The 16,679-nt window shown below is 43.7% G+C and overlaps 1 protein-coding gene across 2 annotated transcripts in view; it reads right to left on the reverse strand.

Moving 5' to 3' along the window:
* LDB3 (LIM domain binding 3) overlaps nt 1–16,679 on the reverse strand; it is a 222,805-nt gene that overhangs the window by 134,569 nt on the left and 71,557 nt on the right. For both annotated transcript variants that reach the window (XM_019497157.2, XM_059729829.1), the window contains one exon: nt 15,591–15,742. In XM_019497157.2, coding sequence (XP_019352702.1) covers nt 15,591–15,742 — 152 coding nt within the window. The remainder of the gene's footprint in view (nt 1–15,590; nt 15,743–16,679) is intronic.

Here is a 16,679-nt window from a genome sequence, read left to right on the forward strand (position 1 = left end):
CAAAGCTAGACCATCCCCAACTATATCATCCCAGCCAAGGCTTTGTCTACCCAGGTCTTAAAAATCTCCAACCTAAGAATAGAAATTCCACAACCTCTGGGTAGCCTGTTTCAGTGAACAGTCTTGGTCCATCCTCCTTGTAAACACCTTTCAGGTAGCTGAAGGCTCCCCCTCCCCCGCAGTCTTCTCTTCTCCAAACAAAATAATCTCAGTTTCCTCAGTCTCTCCTCATAAGTAATGTTTCCCAGCCCCCCTAACCATTTTTGTTGCCTTAAGCTGGACTCTAATTTGTCTACATCCTTCCTGTAGTGGGGGGCCCAAAACTGGATGGAGTACTCCAGATGTGGCTCCACCAGTGCCAAATAGAGGGGAAGAATCACTTCCCTTGATCTGCTGCCAATGCTGTAACTAATGTAGCTCAGCATGCTGTTAGCTTTCGTGGCAACAAGGGCACACTGTTGACTCATATTCATCTTATTGCTCACCGTAACCCCCGGGACCTTTTTTGCAGAGTTGCTGCTTAGCCATTCAGTCCCCCGCTTATACTGGTGAATAGCATTTTTCCATCCTAAGTGCAAGACTTTGCACTTGTCCTTATTGATCCTCATGAGATTTTTTTTTCTGGTGCACTCCTCTAATTTGTCTAGACCATTCTGAAACCTTGCCCTATCCTTCATTGGATCTATTATTCTCTCCAGCTTGGTGTCATCTGCAAACTTGCTGAGGGTGCACTCCAGCCCATCTTCCAGATCATGGATGAAGATGTTGAACAAAACTGGCCCCAGGACTGACCCGTGGGGCATTCAACTTGATACCAGCTGCCAACTAGACATCAAGCCATTGATTACTATTCTTTGAACCTGATCATGCAGCCAGTTTTCTGTCCACCTTACAGTCCACACATTGAACCTGGACTTCCTTAGTTTGCTTGTGAGAATATTGTGGGAGAACATATTAATGGCCAAAGGCTCTGCAATCACATCAGCCAACTCCTGCAGAATCCTTGGGTGGATCCCGTCTGACCCCACATATCCAGGTTTGCTAAGCAGTCCCTATTCCTTCATGACTGTTGGCTGCTCACCTCCTCCTCAAACTGTGTGGACAGGTATAGTAGTCTGGGAGATGACCTTGCCTGTGAAGATTGAGGTGAAAAAGGCATCTAGTACTTCAGCCTTTTCCACAGCATCTGTCACTAGGTTGCTTCCCTCATTTAGTAAAAGACCCATATGCTCCCTGATCTTCCTCATGGCTAACATCCTTGCAGAAGCTATTCTTGTTACCCTTCATGTCTCTTGATGCAACTGCAATTGCACTTTAGCCTTCCTGATTTCAGTCCTGCATGCCCAAACAATACTTGTATACTCCTCCCCAGTCATTTGTTCAAGGTTCCACTTATAAGCTTCCTTTTTGTGTTTTAGCTCATTGAAGAGTTCCCTGCTAAGCCAAGCTGGTCTCCTGTGTACTTGCTGGTCTTATTCCACAACAGGATAGTTTATTCCTGCAACCCTAAGTTTGTTCTTGCACCCTTTAAAGTACAACCAGCTTCCCTAGATGCCTCCCCTCCATCCAAGATAAGCACCCCAGGGGATCCTGCCCATTAGTTGCGAGCAAGTCAGTCTGCTTTTCTGAAGTCCAGGGTCCTTGTTCTGCTGAAGATGAAAGTCTTCAGAAGATACCCCAACTTCTTTCCAAGAACATCCCAATTCTCCATGAAACATGGTGATAATTAGGTATATCATAGATTTATTGGAGTTTTGCAGTCTTGTACTTTCTTTTTTAGTTCAGCATTCCAGCAAACTTGAGGCACTAACTTCTTATACTAACTATTAATATCTGGACATTGTAGGATGTTGTGCAGAAAAACACTGGGCATATGCCAATATTCTTTAGTAATTATTGAGTAATTATCATTGGATTGGTGATTATGCATGGAAATACATTGTATATTCATCTGAATCATGCAAAATGAGTTCCCTTTTCTTCAGGGCTGGTACACTGAGTACCTTCTTAAAGGGCTTATGACAAGCAACAGTGTAGACTGATTATACCTAAAGAATATGTTTAACATATATAAATTCAGAAGCTCACTTTGGCTTAGAAAGTTATACTTGAGGACAAAGTCTATGCTGCTTGAAGCCTGATTTTTGCAGTTTGTTCTGATGTCCTGCACAAACTACAGGATGTCCAGCTTTTGTGAACAATCAAATAAAAAAAAAGTTAGGAGTTTTAGCGTGGTACTATAAGTGAGCAGAAGCAAACTCCATTTGAACTGCCATGTTATAAACAGTACTCAGGGAATCTTCATGACCAGGATCAATAAAAAAGAAACATCATCTCTCTTAAAGCCAGGAGCCATTAACCCCCCCTCCCCCCCCCCCAAAAAAAAACAAACAAAACAACAAAAAACAAAACACTGCTGTCTTAAGGCATATTTTAGGATTTCACATTTCACTGCTTAAAAATGAGACTCATCTATTCAATGGTACTGTATGCTGAGGAAATGAGCAATCTAGCTCCATTTGATCATTAGCATTGGAACAGCAAAGCAAAACTACTGATTCCCTGACAGCCTGGGGCTTTCATGACCTAGGGTCACACCCGATACAGCAGCAATGTTAACTTCAAGCACTGTCCTAAACCATTTCATTTTAGGAGAAAAGTGCCAGCCCCACCATGCTCTCTTTCTATAAGCATATATACTTTCTGCCATGGCTTTTACTGTAATACAGGACAACACCAACATAAACTTTAAATAGTAATTTAAACAAGCAATACCCAAGATTTTCCTTATTTATAAATCTGTTAAATATTTCCTTATGTGTCTCCATCCCATCTTTAATAAGTCTTGAGACAAAATCCTGGTTTCCCTTTTCCCCTTAACATCAAAGAAGCCATTACTAAAGGAATATGAAAATGCACAGAACACTCTTCTGGCAGCTCTGTTCCGAGGGGTGTTTCCCCTGTCCCTGTCAGCTCTTATTCAGTATGAATACTACCCTTACCTTCTGTGACTGATCAGAAGTTTCCAGCTTTTTCCCCTAAAGTAGTGCCTGTGGGTGCCAGGTGCCTGTGGGTGGATGCTGCCTGCAGTGGGGCCGCTGCTGTCACAGAGGGAAGCACCAGCCTCCCCTGCAGCCCAGGTATTACTCTGCCCGCCGGCAGCTTGCCCTCCCCTCCTTGCCACCAGAGAGGCAGGTAACTGGGGTGTGTGCACGACATGGGGGTTTAATTGGCCCTAAATTAAAGCAGTGTTTTTAAAAACCCACCACTTCAATTTAGGGCTCCTGTTTCATCTAGACATGCCCACAGAGACCACAATCTCTTTTTCAGAAGTTCCCTCAACTTGACAGCAACTACAGATGCTGTCCTTTGTATTCATTTTTTTCAACTAATGCATCCACCTTTTGGTGATTCCATGTAGACCCTATTTCCCTAACTTGCTTATGGAAGCATGTAGCATCACAGAGACAATTGCTTCTTTAACATGATTTGAAGAAAACCAAATTAGGCTTAGTACATTCCCACTGAAAATAAGGCTATATAATAATGTCTGATATAAAATTGAACACCAGTTATAAACTTCACTGAAATCCATTGTAAATCTCTCCTTCCACTACAGCCTCCATACCAGACCACTCTAGCTCATCTATTGAAAGCTGCCTTCTCTGAAATCTCTGGCGTTTTGGCTGAAATGGTGGGAATACAGTCTATGAAAGTAAGTTCCAACTGCACTTGCTATGCATGAACAGTGCAAAGATGTTTTAGGGCATGTGTAGATGGCACAATATTTCCCGTTTACGCTGATACAACCCGCCTCTCTAAAAGTCCATTTAGCGCCTTAAACTAACACTACTTGGAAATGTGTTATTTTGCGCCACTCTAATTACGCTACCCCAGCTATGGAATGGTTTTGTTCAAACATCCACAAACTCCAAAGACTTACAATTGATCCCCTTCACCACCAGGTATCATTCTGTTCTGTCCTTTAGCCAGTAGATGCCGCTGTGGGGGTTTGTTCATTTTTGGGGTTTTTTTTGTTTTTTACTTTTGCTCACTCCTCCTCCCTCCCTCACAGCAGTGGCTGCAAGAAGCTTATGTACCCCAACCCCAAGTAGTATACTACCCCCTCTTAATTTGTCCTCCCCCCCATCTATAGTCTATGCCTTTCACTGGGGTGATAACTGGCTTGGCATTTCCTGGGGGCTCCCATGCCACTGAGAGCCCCACCAAGCCACCCACTCCCAGCAGGGTGCAGTTTTAGGTCATGCCCAGGACCAGGAGCCTCCAAACCATCCCCTACAGATCCTCCCTTACATCCAGGATGTTGTATGTAGCTTTGCAACCAGGCAATATTGCTGCCTAGACTGCCAGCACCTAACTGCTCTGTTTATATAGGCAGCCAGGGATCTAAAATGGCTGCCACAATCAAGCACCTGCTGGCTGCTTGGCTCTGCCCTTAAAGTGGCAGACACCAACAGTGTTCTGTCACACCTTCCACCCCTGCCCATGTACCCTCCACCTGAACTGCCTCGCTCCACCCATGCTCCCCGCCATGTGCCCCCACTGTAGTGGGCATAGTTCCTGAGGAGCTCCAGGAGCATCCCTGGAATGGTGAGTGTTTTGCAACTAATTTGAAACTTTGGAGTCAGTGGCTAGATGACTTCCTTCAATATTGTAAACCTTCTGGACTTCACATTCCATTTCAGAAACATGACGAATAGTCCAGGACACTGGCTGCCAGACCTGCCAGCCAGGATATGCAGCACCACAGGTCATATTTAGGTAATATGTCCTAAAGATATTTGGAGGGGGGGAGGGGGAGGGAGAGTCCATTTTTTTGACTGTGCGCCAAACCCCACTCCTCTTCTCCTTTCTTCCTGCAGAAAACTTTTGCGGGTGGAAATCACCAGGAACAGGGGCAAGCAGTAACAAAAAAGCAGTAAAGGAAGTCCTGACCTGAGCTGTGTACATAGATCTGATGTGTATATATATATATATATATATATATATATATTTATTTTGTATATTTTTAAAAATGTTATATTGTAATGGTGCTGGGGGAGGAAAAATTCCTGTTTTGTATGTTGAGTATGTTATAGGAGTTTTTTTACATTTGTTTATATTTTATTTGTTTTATCTTGATATTTAATATATTATTATTTTTATGTAATTATATATTATATTTCTTTATTTGTTTACATTTATATTTCCTGTATATAGATAGATAGATATTATATTGTAAAGGTGCTGGGGGGGAGGAAAAATCCCCATTTTTAATATTATTTCTGTTATTATTATTTAAATTTATTATTTAAATTATTCAATACTTGTTATTGAAAAATTACGTATTATTTAAATTCTTTTTTAAGTATGGAGCAGGGAGCAGTCTGTGTACAGCTTAGGTGAGGCATGCTCATGGTTTCACCCTCAGAAAGGGCTGTTACCGCCTCCTCCTCCTGCCCAACCCCAGTGCTGAAAGTCTCCATACCCTGGTCATTGCTCACATCCTTGGAGAGAAAGATGGACAGCTTGTCGTAGAAGGGAGCAATTGTGCGACCTGCCCCAGAACGAGAGTTTGCATCTTTGCCTTGGTAAAAGGCCAATCTGAGGGACTTGATCTTGCACCAGACCTAGGTCCAGTCATGATTGTGCCCTGACTCTTGCAATACTGACAAACAGGCTTATTCCTCCTACTTTCCAGCCTATGATCCTTTGCTCTGACCAAATGTCAGTTAAGTCCTCCAGTTCTTCCTGGGTCCAGTTGGGTCCACAGGCATTGGAGATATCAGCCTCCTGGGCCGTCAGCTCCATACTGCTGGCCTTGGCTTTCTGAGACATGGTGAAGCAGTTCGTGGTCAACAGCACAAGCGATTTGTAAGAGGTGCATGGAGAAATTTGGGGGGAGGGGGGCACTTTATACTCAGACTGTGCTTTCATGAGGTTCTTGGAAAATTCCAATGATTGTGAAGTCATTACCTGTAAGGATCAAAGCACCCAAAGTTGATCAAGCACCCTGTTTACCAACAAAGACCTGGTGATGGGGTTGAGCATGGGCTAAATAGGGCCATTGTCCTTTGGGATGCCTGCTCAATGGCTCAGAACATTGCAAAAATTGGTGATACCTACCTGCCTCCTTGTGCAAAATAATTTTATTGCAGAAGCACACACTGTTTTCCCTGAAGTGGCAGAAGTTTTGAGTAGTCAACATTACCAGGAGAGGAGCAGGCAAAAACTGTTTTTGTTTGCAACCTTGATTACACTGGGAGACGAGTGGCTGCCAATCTCAGGATGAAACAGATGCACAAAAGCCCCAGTGCCCCAGGGTGACTTGTTGAAAAAGCAGCTACACTAAGCTCCAGACCACAGAACACCCTACAGTCTCTGCCCAACACTTGGTGCAGATGGGTGAGAAGCCACTGCTGCTGCTGGAGACGGGGAAAATGGAGACTGAGGGCGAAATGCATGATAATGGAGAACAACACAGTGAAGAGTCCTCCAACATGGAGAATATGAAGGACATGAGTGAGCAGGAGGAGGAGGAGGAGGCAGTACTGCTTCTGCAAATGCTGCTTACCTGGCGATCTTGGCTGCATTGCTTGAGATGGATAAGAATGATGACAGACCTCAGTGGCAAGGTGTGTTACTGCTTTAACAGCAAGAATAACAGCTATAAAAACAAGACGATACAGATACCTAGAGGATGTAGAATACCTAGAGGGAAGCAAAGAAGTGGAGGATGACTGGGCTCTGTTGAGAAACCTGAGAAGGACCAGCATCCACACGATGTGGGCCCATGAGAGCAGCTCGGACTGGTGGGAGCGAATTGTACTGACCACTTGGAATAACCAGCAGTAGTTGGAGATGTTCCAAATGAAAAGGGACACATTCTATCATATTGTTTCAATGCTGCAGCCCCACATTGCGAGGCAGGACACTAACATGTGTCGGGCCATCTCGCCAGACAAGAGGGTTGCAATGGCCATCGTGAAACTGGTCAGCCCATCCAGTCTCCACTACATCGTGAACCAGTTTGCCATGGCTACATGCGTGGCCAGGTTGGCAACTCATGAGGTATGCCACTTGCTGAAGGAGATCACTTCAAACAGAATTATCTGCCTGATGAATTCACAGCAAGTCATAGATGGCTTCAATGCCAAGGGGTTCTTGAACTGCATGGGGGCTTTAGACAGCACTCACATCCCACCGCTCTGCCCTGCAGGGAGGGAGAGGGCTTTCACAAATTGGAAAGGATATACCTCTGTGATCCTGCAAGTTGTGGTGGACCACTGGGGCTGGTTCACAAACATTTATACCAGGTGAGCTGGCAGCATGCATGATGCATGCGTGTTCAGAAACTCCCCTCTGCCTGCCCTTATGGAGAAAGGACACTATGCACCCCACATAGAGAAGACAGTGATCCGTGGTGTTGTTGTTCCCCCGGTTATATTAGCAGACACTGCCTACCTTCTAAAGCCCTGGCTCATGAAGTCTTATGGAGGGAACGTCACCGACCTACAGAGGCTGGTTTTTAAATACTGTCTGAGCAGTTGCAGGATGGCTGTGGAATGTGTGTTTGGCTGACTGAAAGGATAATGGAGGGGACTTCCATGCCGGCTCAAGATGGAGCAAGAAAATATCATGGCCTTTGTAGTGACAGCGTGTGTGCTGCACAATATCTGTGAGAGCCACGGAGAGGTTTTCAGGAGTCATGGGAAGAAGAAGTGTGACAGACAGTGGCCAGACAGAGACATGTCTGGGCAGCAGCACAGGGACCAAGGAGAAATCCTCAAGGAGAAGCTGGTCAGGCAGCCCTTGCGTGTGATTGTCTGGCAGGATATATTGCTGACAACAACACCTTGGAGTGCTTTGTTCTTTCTCTTGGTTATGTTAAAATAAATTCATTTCCACTTTAAATCTGTGTCAGTCCACAGGAGTGTGCGGTGTTAAGGATGGGGGTGTGGAGGGGAGGATGGTCAGGGGAGGGGGGGAGGAAATGTGGACTGGGCTAGGGGTTTGCTACTTCCACACTATGAGTCTTTTGTGGGAGGGAGGCATTACACACTGTCACCTACATCTGAATCAGCCTCTCCCTCCCCCACAGGTGAGAAGGTTAACTATATCTCTTGGCAGGCTAGGTGAGTGGGGGACCAAGTCAAACAGCAACCCACATTTTCAAAAAGATTACATAAATGTTTCAAAAACTTTTCACAACAGATCTCAAAAAGCTCTATGTGGCACTACACAAACAAACTGACAGTGCATCCTGGGCAGGAAAGGGGAGGATTCCAATGGGAGCCCTCATTGGAACCTGTACAAAGATCAATGAGCTTGGGAATGCTGGGAAATGTAGTCCAAAAAACCAGAAAAATAAGCCGGAAGAGCTCGCCACCACCACCAGCATCGACAGCAATTGCCAATCAACTGGGTGGCAACAAACACACACCCACCCAACCACCTGCTATTCTAAACCCTGAACATTTTATGATATCATAGCAGTTACAGTAAATAAAAGAAAAAACACATATATTTGTAACATGGTGGGATGGGAAGGGAAAGGAACGGAAGGGGAGGATTCACACGGTTTGTCTTTAAGATTGGGATGGGGTCTTTGGGATTCTGTACTGACTGCCCTCATACTGATGGAGAGAGCAGACTGACTGAGCATAGGTGGGTGCAAGTGACAAGGATTTTGGGGTGACCGTGCCCAGGGGAGACTCCCAGGGAGAGTCCAGACTATCCAGTGACAGTTCGGGGATGGGGACTGGGGAGGCCAGTTGGTTTACATGTGCCTCCTGCTGTAATACATTAGGGAAGACATTCTAGGGGGTTAATTTGTATTTGACTCCCCTTGCTGAAATCTGCAGGGAATGACACACAAGACTTAATTCGCTCGAAAGTGATGTGTCGTGCAAACACGAATGTACCGCACTAACTAAAAGTCACATTAAAATTTTTAGGAGTACCACATTAGCACCTGTCATCTAAACATGCTCCTGGTAGCCAACAACCAAGTGAGAGAGTTTATTAAAATCCTATTACTCTACATGGTTTACCCAGCTCTTTGAAACTCAGATTAAGATTAGAGTAGAAAAGGATTTTCATTTAATTATTACAATCTTTCAGTCTGTTTAAAACTTCAAGACTTGTCTTCACTCACTGTAGGAAAGTTCTAATGGTCTGTTGTTATTTTCAGTGAGTGCCACTAGGAAAGACGTTACTTGATCCCTGCTATTTGAGCATTTATCACTACTAGCTGGCAGATCAGTTCCTTCTCTTTTTATAAAAGGTGGGACAGAGAAAGCATCAGCTGCAGCAGCTGAAGGACAATTTGTGGGGGAGAACTCAGAATGCAGTTTCCCCCCTCACTAATGCAATTAGCCCAACCTTGCAAAATTCTATGGGGTAGATTCTACTCCATCCATTAAGCACATAAATACAAATTCACCCTGGAATAGACTGGAAAAAAAACCCTGTTAACAGAAAAGGTGGGTATGTCATTTTCCTGGCTGATTTTTTGTTACTCAGACTTAAGAGTTAGATGTGTTACAAAAGTGTATGCCAAAGTGGCCAACTGTTTTGTGCCATAAGCTGAGTTGCATCTTCTCTCTGCTGCTCAGAGGTATACCTGATATAATTTGCATCCTGGGACAACAAAACAGAGGCAGGGGGGATGCATGGGATAGAGCAGGAGCAGGACACTGTTGCTAGAGGTGGTATCGCTGCCAAGAGCCAGTTTAACCCTTCCTTGACTCCACAACTGCTGCAGTTTTATATGGTAAGCAAGGATCTAAAGTCCAGATTTCAGCAGTGGCTGCAGGGCTAGGAAAAGATTAACCTGGTCATCTGACAGTGACCTCAACACCTTCTCTGGCAGCAGTATCCTGCCTCTGCTTCCCTCCATACAGCTCAAGCCTCAGGTCTCCCTGCCTCTATTTTGGTGCCTGCCTCTACTGCAGGGGAGGGTAAAATCTGGCTCATGGGCTGGGTTTGGCTGGTAGTGGACTCCATTTCCCAGCAGTCCCTGCCTGCATGGCTGGGGACAATCTCCATGGAGACCTCAGCTGCTGGACTGTGATAGTGCAAGACTGGGGTTGCCATGGAGACTGGCCCCAGTTGTGCTGATAGGGCATGTGGCATGGCAGGGCAGGTCAGGGGGATGCTCTGGAGTTGCTGAGATCTTGTGGCTTTGTCCAGAGCCAGGGCACAGCCATGATCCGCTGCCTGCATGCTCCAGGCAGGCACATGCAGGCAGTGGATCATGGCTCTGCCCTGGCTTGGAACCATGCTGTCACTGTTACAAGGATCCAGAGCAGAGCTATGATCCACTGCCTGCACACCCCTGCCTGGAGCAGGCAGGCAGCAGATTGTGGCTCTGCCCTGGCCCTGGCCCAAGCTGCCCTTGCCACAAGATCTCAGTGTCCCTGCTCTGCCCTGCTGTGCTGCATGCACTGCCAGAGTGGTTGGGACTGATCTCCATGGTAACCTCAGCCTTGCACTATCATAGCACAGCAGCTGATGTCTCCATGAAGACTGGCCCCAGCCATGCAGGCAGGGGCTGCTGGAAAATGTAGTTTGACTCCTGGATCCACTGTTTTGTCCACCCCTGCTATCCTGGGTGCCTGGGTTTGTGTGCTACACACTGCAGCTGCTTGTGCCTCTTGTGGTATCAGTAGTGCAACTAAGACAGGGCAACCAGGGCATCAGTCCCAGGTACCAACTTGTGGGGGGCAGGGCCACAGAAAAATAATAGCTGCTATTGGCTGGCTGTACAGTTGGGAATTGTTGCTGCTCAGGGCAATAAGCTGCCCTATTACATTTCTGTATGGTGCACAAGCCATTGGTTCGCCTCCCCTGGCATATTCAATATGGATTTTCAGGGAGTTGAAAAAAGGCAGATCTCTGTTACATCACCTAACAAGAAGATCTATACCTAGCATAGCAGTTACGTACTATAACTCACAATGAGGTATAACAATTAGCTTTAGGATAAGGGACTGGTTATATATGTCCTTAATTTTCAACCTTATGATAAATGTAGGAACCTCCATAAAATAACTAGGCAAATTAATGGAAAAACTATGAATAGGTCAGTCTTAAAAGATACCTGATCAAAAGACTGAGATTATACAAATGATTAAAAGGCTGCTGTCTGTGTATATCCCAAATTGTCCAAAATGAACTTGCTTATGGTATCTGATTCTAGTTTTGTAAGCCTCCTGAAATTTGTTTATGTACCATACTGCAACGTTAAAAAAGGTCTGCATTAATTTCACACTTTATATTCATTATTCCTGTTTCTTTTAGAGTCTAACAAGGCTGAACAGACCACAAATTCTGACTGATAACCAACATCCAGGGGCAACAGTAAAATGGAAAAAGAACATGATTCTAGAAAAAGTGTTATTTGTAGCATGAGCATTTGTTAAAGGTCTTATTGCTAATAGAAAAGCCACCTGAATTATAATTCAAGTAATATTCAGTACAACTATAGCTTCCTTTCCTGTTCACAAACTGATATGGATACTGTCATCTATGCCAATATATTTCAGACCATAACATTTTCTGGTACTTCTAGGTTTGACTAGCTGCTATTCATACCGACAGCATGGTCAGCTCAGTTCCATACTACTGGTTTTGAGCCATGAATAGTTTACCAGAACTTTCTAAAACAGGAGAAATAATGTACAGCAGTTAAATAAATGACTGGAGATCACCACAACTTCAGTTACAACTTGCAGACAAATAAATATTTATCCTTAAATAGTCAAATCTTTCAAGATTTTAAAAAATTCTTAACAAATACTTATCATCGATTGAATAGCCAAACAATGAATAATATGACCCCAGAAAAAACACAAAATTCTTGTGCATAGTCATAAGACTTCCTAGCTTTTTTATGTTATAGTTCTGTGTTCTTGTCCATTCATCCTTATTCTGCTAAGACTAATGACAAACTTGTCAGTTGTGCTTGTGATGTGGAGTTACTAAATGGTCAGGTACAATCTACTCCTTTTGTTGAAGCAAGACGTTGTTACATTCCAAAACTATTGAAATATATTAAAACCAAAAAGAATGTAACATTTATCATACTTTTACAATTACATTAAAAAATAAGCTAAAAATAACAGTTATTTGAAAATTATGCATAATTACACTAGTTCCAAGAAGATAATAAAGGAAACACTGTTAATCCTGAACAAATTTCAGACTTTTCTAATAAATGAAAGAATCCTGAGACAGCAAAAATAATCCAAGAAAGATTCAATCTTATTCTAAAAAGCATTAGATCTCTATGACATCTAGTTCCATCCATTACACTGCACCTGGAAGAAATCAGAAGTTGGCATGGGGTAGAAGTTCTACATCTACATATATGTATGCCACAGCAAGGGATCAAGGGATCACTTGTCTGGATATAGGACATGGTCTTACCTCCTGGAACTATTTTACAAATCTTGAGCATCTCTTTTGAAACATAACTATATGTGGATGAAATAAATTTATTCTTTCCCATCTGCTGGTTTTAGGCTGACCAAAGTCCATCTAAGTCAATGTGAGTCTACTTATTTCACTACATTTGAGATCAGGTTCTTGGTCTGAACATTTGTTAATTTTGGCTGAGACTGTGCCTGGGGACTTTAAAGGCACTCATGTACTTTATGTGGAATGATGGAAATAATTCCACATGCCTCTCTACCTCACATATTCATTTAAACAGCTGCACTGTAAGTTTATTTTTTATTTTCTTAGACATCTTTATAATTAAATTTAAACACACACTTTCCAGGCAATGTTTAAATCAATGCAACTTAAAAAGAAAACTAAGAAATATTCTAAACCATCAAACTCTCTTGTAGTATGTTTCATATTCACTTATTTATTTAATGCATTAACATGAACACTTACTATAAAAGACACTTGAAGTTTTCCAAGCAGTATAGAGAATTCTGTCACACATCTTCCATTAGAAACCCTTGCACTGCTATAGAAATCTCAGTGCAGGATATCTGTCCCTTAGCTGTTAGACTGCTCTTGATGCTAAGTGACTCCGTGGTGCAATAGCACAAAACAGCTTTTTTTAGGTTCTCAGTAAAGGTTGCCAAAAGCAGTATGACCAGTCTAAGGCTAGGCACGGATGTTACACTTATTGCACAATAAGTGTGCAGAAAACATTCTACAGTCATGATCAAACAGAGGTTCATGGCACAAAGACCACTTTAAAAATTGCAGATCTCACTCTAGGTCAGGGGTGTCCAAACTTTTTTGAATGTGGGGCTGGATCACGAACTTTTTATCAACCAGTGGGCCAGCGAGCCATATTCAAAGACCCCACAGGAAGTGGTATCACATCAGGAAGTGATGTCACGTGACCTCTGACACCAATGAAGTTGCAGGAAGTGACAATGAAATGGGTCTGGAAATGTGGTTTAAAATCCAAAATAAAAACAATATAAAAGCAAGAATGAAATAACACCAAACACTTGACTAAAATAAACACTTTCACTTCTACTCACTTCTCAATGAATGAAAGAAGCATAATGCAAGTCAACAGATCAAATGTCGAAAAGATATCAGCCAAAGTGGAAACTAATCAAAGCAACAAAATATGGGCATTTTTGAGAATAATCTTCAAGAAGATTTACTTTTATTGAACTAATAACTAGTTATGACTAAAGGTTACATAATAAATCCCTGGTTTTAAATGTTGACCATAATTTAAATAGCAACATCAGAAGGGCCTGTCAGCATCATCCAGTCTTGAAATAAATTGCCCTTTTCTACACAGAGATTGATGGCAACATGAAACTTGACTGCTAGGGAAGTCCATCCAAATATATGTGCTCCCTTCACACCTCCTTACTCATTCCTACAGGTGTTCCCCAAATCCCCATTTCCCCCCCCCACACACACATGCTCCCTATACCCTTCCCTACATACACCCCCATTCATCCCTACGCCCACTCCCAGCCCCCCCACATCACTATGAACCCCACCACACGCATACTTCTTTTTGGCCCTTTCACCCCAATGCTGCCCTCACATATGGACCCCTGCACCCACACCTAACACACATACAGGCAACACTCGCCCACCAAAGTGTCAAGGGACCTGCATGCAGCCTCTCACCCTCATAAGATTCCACTGATTCAATTGCTGGCAGCCTGCTTTTGAGCAAAGTGCATCTAGTGTGGTCCTCACGGTGCACCAGACCAGCAGCTTCCACTTTTAATAAGGGCTGGGGCATTAGGATCGCCAGTTGTGGCTGCACATAGAGTGCCTCTGGGCCGGGCTCCTCCAGCCTCCTGCCCAGCCCAGCTCTGGCAACCGCGCACCCCACAGCCCCGGCCCAGCCCTGAGGCACCCCCAGCTCTGCGCAGGAACTTACCCGTGCCTCCATCCACCACGCATGCGGGCAGGACACGGGCCATGCTGCAGCTCCGCCAGCCACACACTGGGGGCAAGGGGCAGAGCCAGAGAAGAAGCTGCATGCACTGTCCCCAGCTTGTCTAATCAGGCGCAGCTGGGGCAGCCCCACGCTGCGCAGCCCTTGGGGCAACGGCGGCAGGACCCGGCTCACTGATGAGCCCGGCCCTGCGGAAGTAAGCAGATCCCCTCCCCTTGCTGCCGGCTGGGACCCACGGGCCGGCACTGCCTGCCTCACCTCACCTTGCTGCTGCCCTGCTGCTGCTGCCGTGGCTCCGTGTTCTGCGGTGGTGGCAGCTCTGTGCTCCGCGGCGGCAGCACCGCTGCCACAGGCCAGATAAAATGGCTTGGTGGGCCATATGTTGGACAAGCCTGCTCTAAGTTAACCCTGGATGGATATGGTATCAGACTAAAGCACTTTACCACATCTAAAAATGGCTTCTTATTCTGAAGTTCTTCAGCTCTAGCATAAAAACATCCCTTCCAAATTGCAATGCAATGAAGATAGCAGCTACTTTATTTTTTAGTGTTATGTAGCTTAAAATATTAACGCACATAGTAAGCACTGTGCAACTGCTTAGAAAGCGTGATTACTACGGTCTAAATAAAACACGCCATAAGTGTAAAGTACAACAAACCTCTTATAAAACATTTGTTTGACTTGTTTTACATTATCTTAGTCCTCTGGACAGGGCTGGATCAGGCTGTGAGTTGGACAAACAGCTGTTTGTCATTCCCAACCCCAGCACTGCATTGGAGCCAGCAAGGACTTCTGGTATTATCTCTATGAAGCAGTTCCACGATAGCATAACATGTGCTTGAAAGTGTGAGCACTCATGTTTTAAATGCAGTTAACACATCCTAAGTGTAATGTGTGACAAGGCCCTAATTAATGCTCGTGAAATATCCATGCAATGTCACATATGCATGTTTTATATTCATCAGGCTGTACTTCTACTCAGGTTTACATGCTGTGCAAACACACTGATTTCTGTAAGCTTGCATATGGTTTAAGTCAGAGCAGAACTTAGACCATTTCACTTTTACATCCAAATCACCTGGTCCAATCTGACCGACAAAAACTCTTGGTATTTTCTAATGTTTATTATATCCTGTGGTCAACTGCTTTCATGCAGTGCATGCAGTATTAACTTATCTCCACATACTTCTGAAGAGTGAGGCTCAGGTTGTAGCTGGCTGATTTGATCTTGTTCTGGGCTTCCAGGTGGGTCATGCCATCTGTGTTGACTCCATCAATGGCCACCACAAGGTCCCCCTGATTCATGTGTGACTGGGCTGCCTTGCTACCTGGAGTGATCTGTGAGGGAGAAAAAAACAGAAATTGTCTTCATGATATGCTATTTTGTGTGCAAAATGTTTTGAGAACAAGTCCTATCCAGAGTTACTGGGGAGGGGTGTCTTCTTCATTCACCTCAATACCTGCAAATAACGATGTTACTGGAAGCTAGGCATACTCATGACTCTGCAAAGGTCAATATGCCACTTAAGGTCTATTATCTCTTTATTTTTGATAAAGACAGAACAGGTAGTCTCAAATTTTCTTTATATAGTGAAATCCAATATGAACACTACTGAACAGGTTATTACTGTTCGTATAATTGTCATGTTATTTATCTAAGAAGTGGTATTCATTAAAATGTTTTATTGTCAGCCCAGATTTGACCGTAAAAAAGTTAATCAAATTACCAAACTAAATTAAATGAAATGACACCATTTGAGGACCTGGTCTCTTATGAGTACAGAGTGACTTATAACTGTTTTTCAAGGCTAAAAGCCTTTTTCTGCCAGTTTCTTCATCTACAGAGGGTGGCAAATAGGTCAACTACAACATAATAACCATTAGAAATGAATCATTTCCCCTGTTCCAAAGTGCACTCATTTTCAGATCCACTGTTGCCTTACATTTTGTGATTATTATTATCCGCAATGCAGTCATGCCTAAAAAAACCTCAGGGAGCTACTAAATTGCTAGGTGTCATACAATTTTCACATAAGATCAAGATTTTTTTTCTAAAATCAATTTTATTGTCTAAAACTGAGAAAAGTAAGTAAATGTGATGGTGTGAGGATCTCCAGTTTTTTGTTCCGCCTTAGTTGCATTCCTTTCTTCTCTTTTATAGCAAGGATCACTAAGATAGCCTAGGGTATGGATGAAGAACACCTGGCTAAGGCAGAACCTGACCGATGTGATGCTAGTGGAAAGATGAAAACACTTTGAAGAGTTTGCAGCCACT

Source organism: Alligator mississippiensis, chromosome 6, assembly GCF_030867095.1.
Source record: "Alligator mississippiensis isolate rAllMis1 chromosome 6, rAllMis1, whole genome shotgun sequence".
NCBI classification, from domain to species: Eukaryota; Metazoa; Chordata; order Crocodylia; family Alligatoridae; genus Alligator; species Alligator mississippiensis.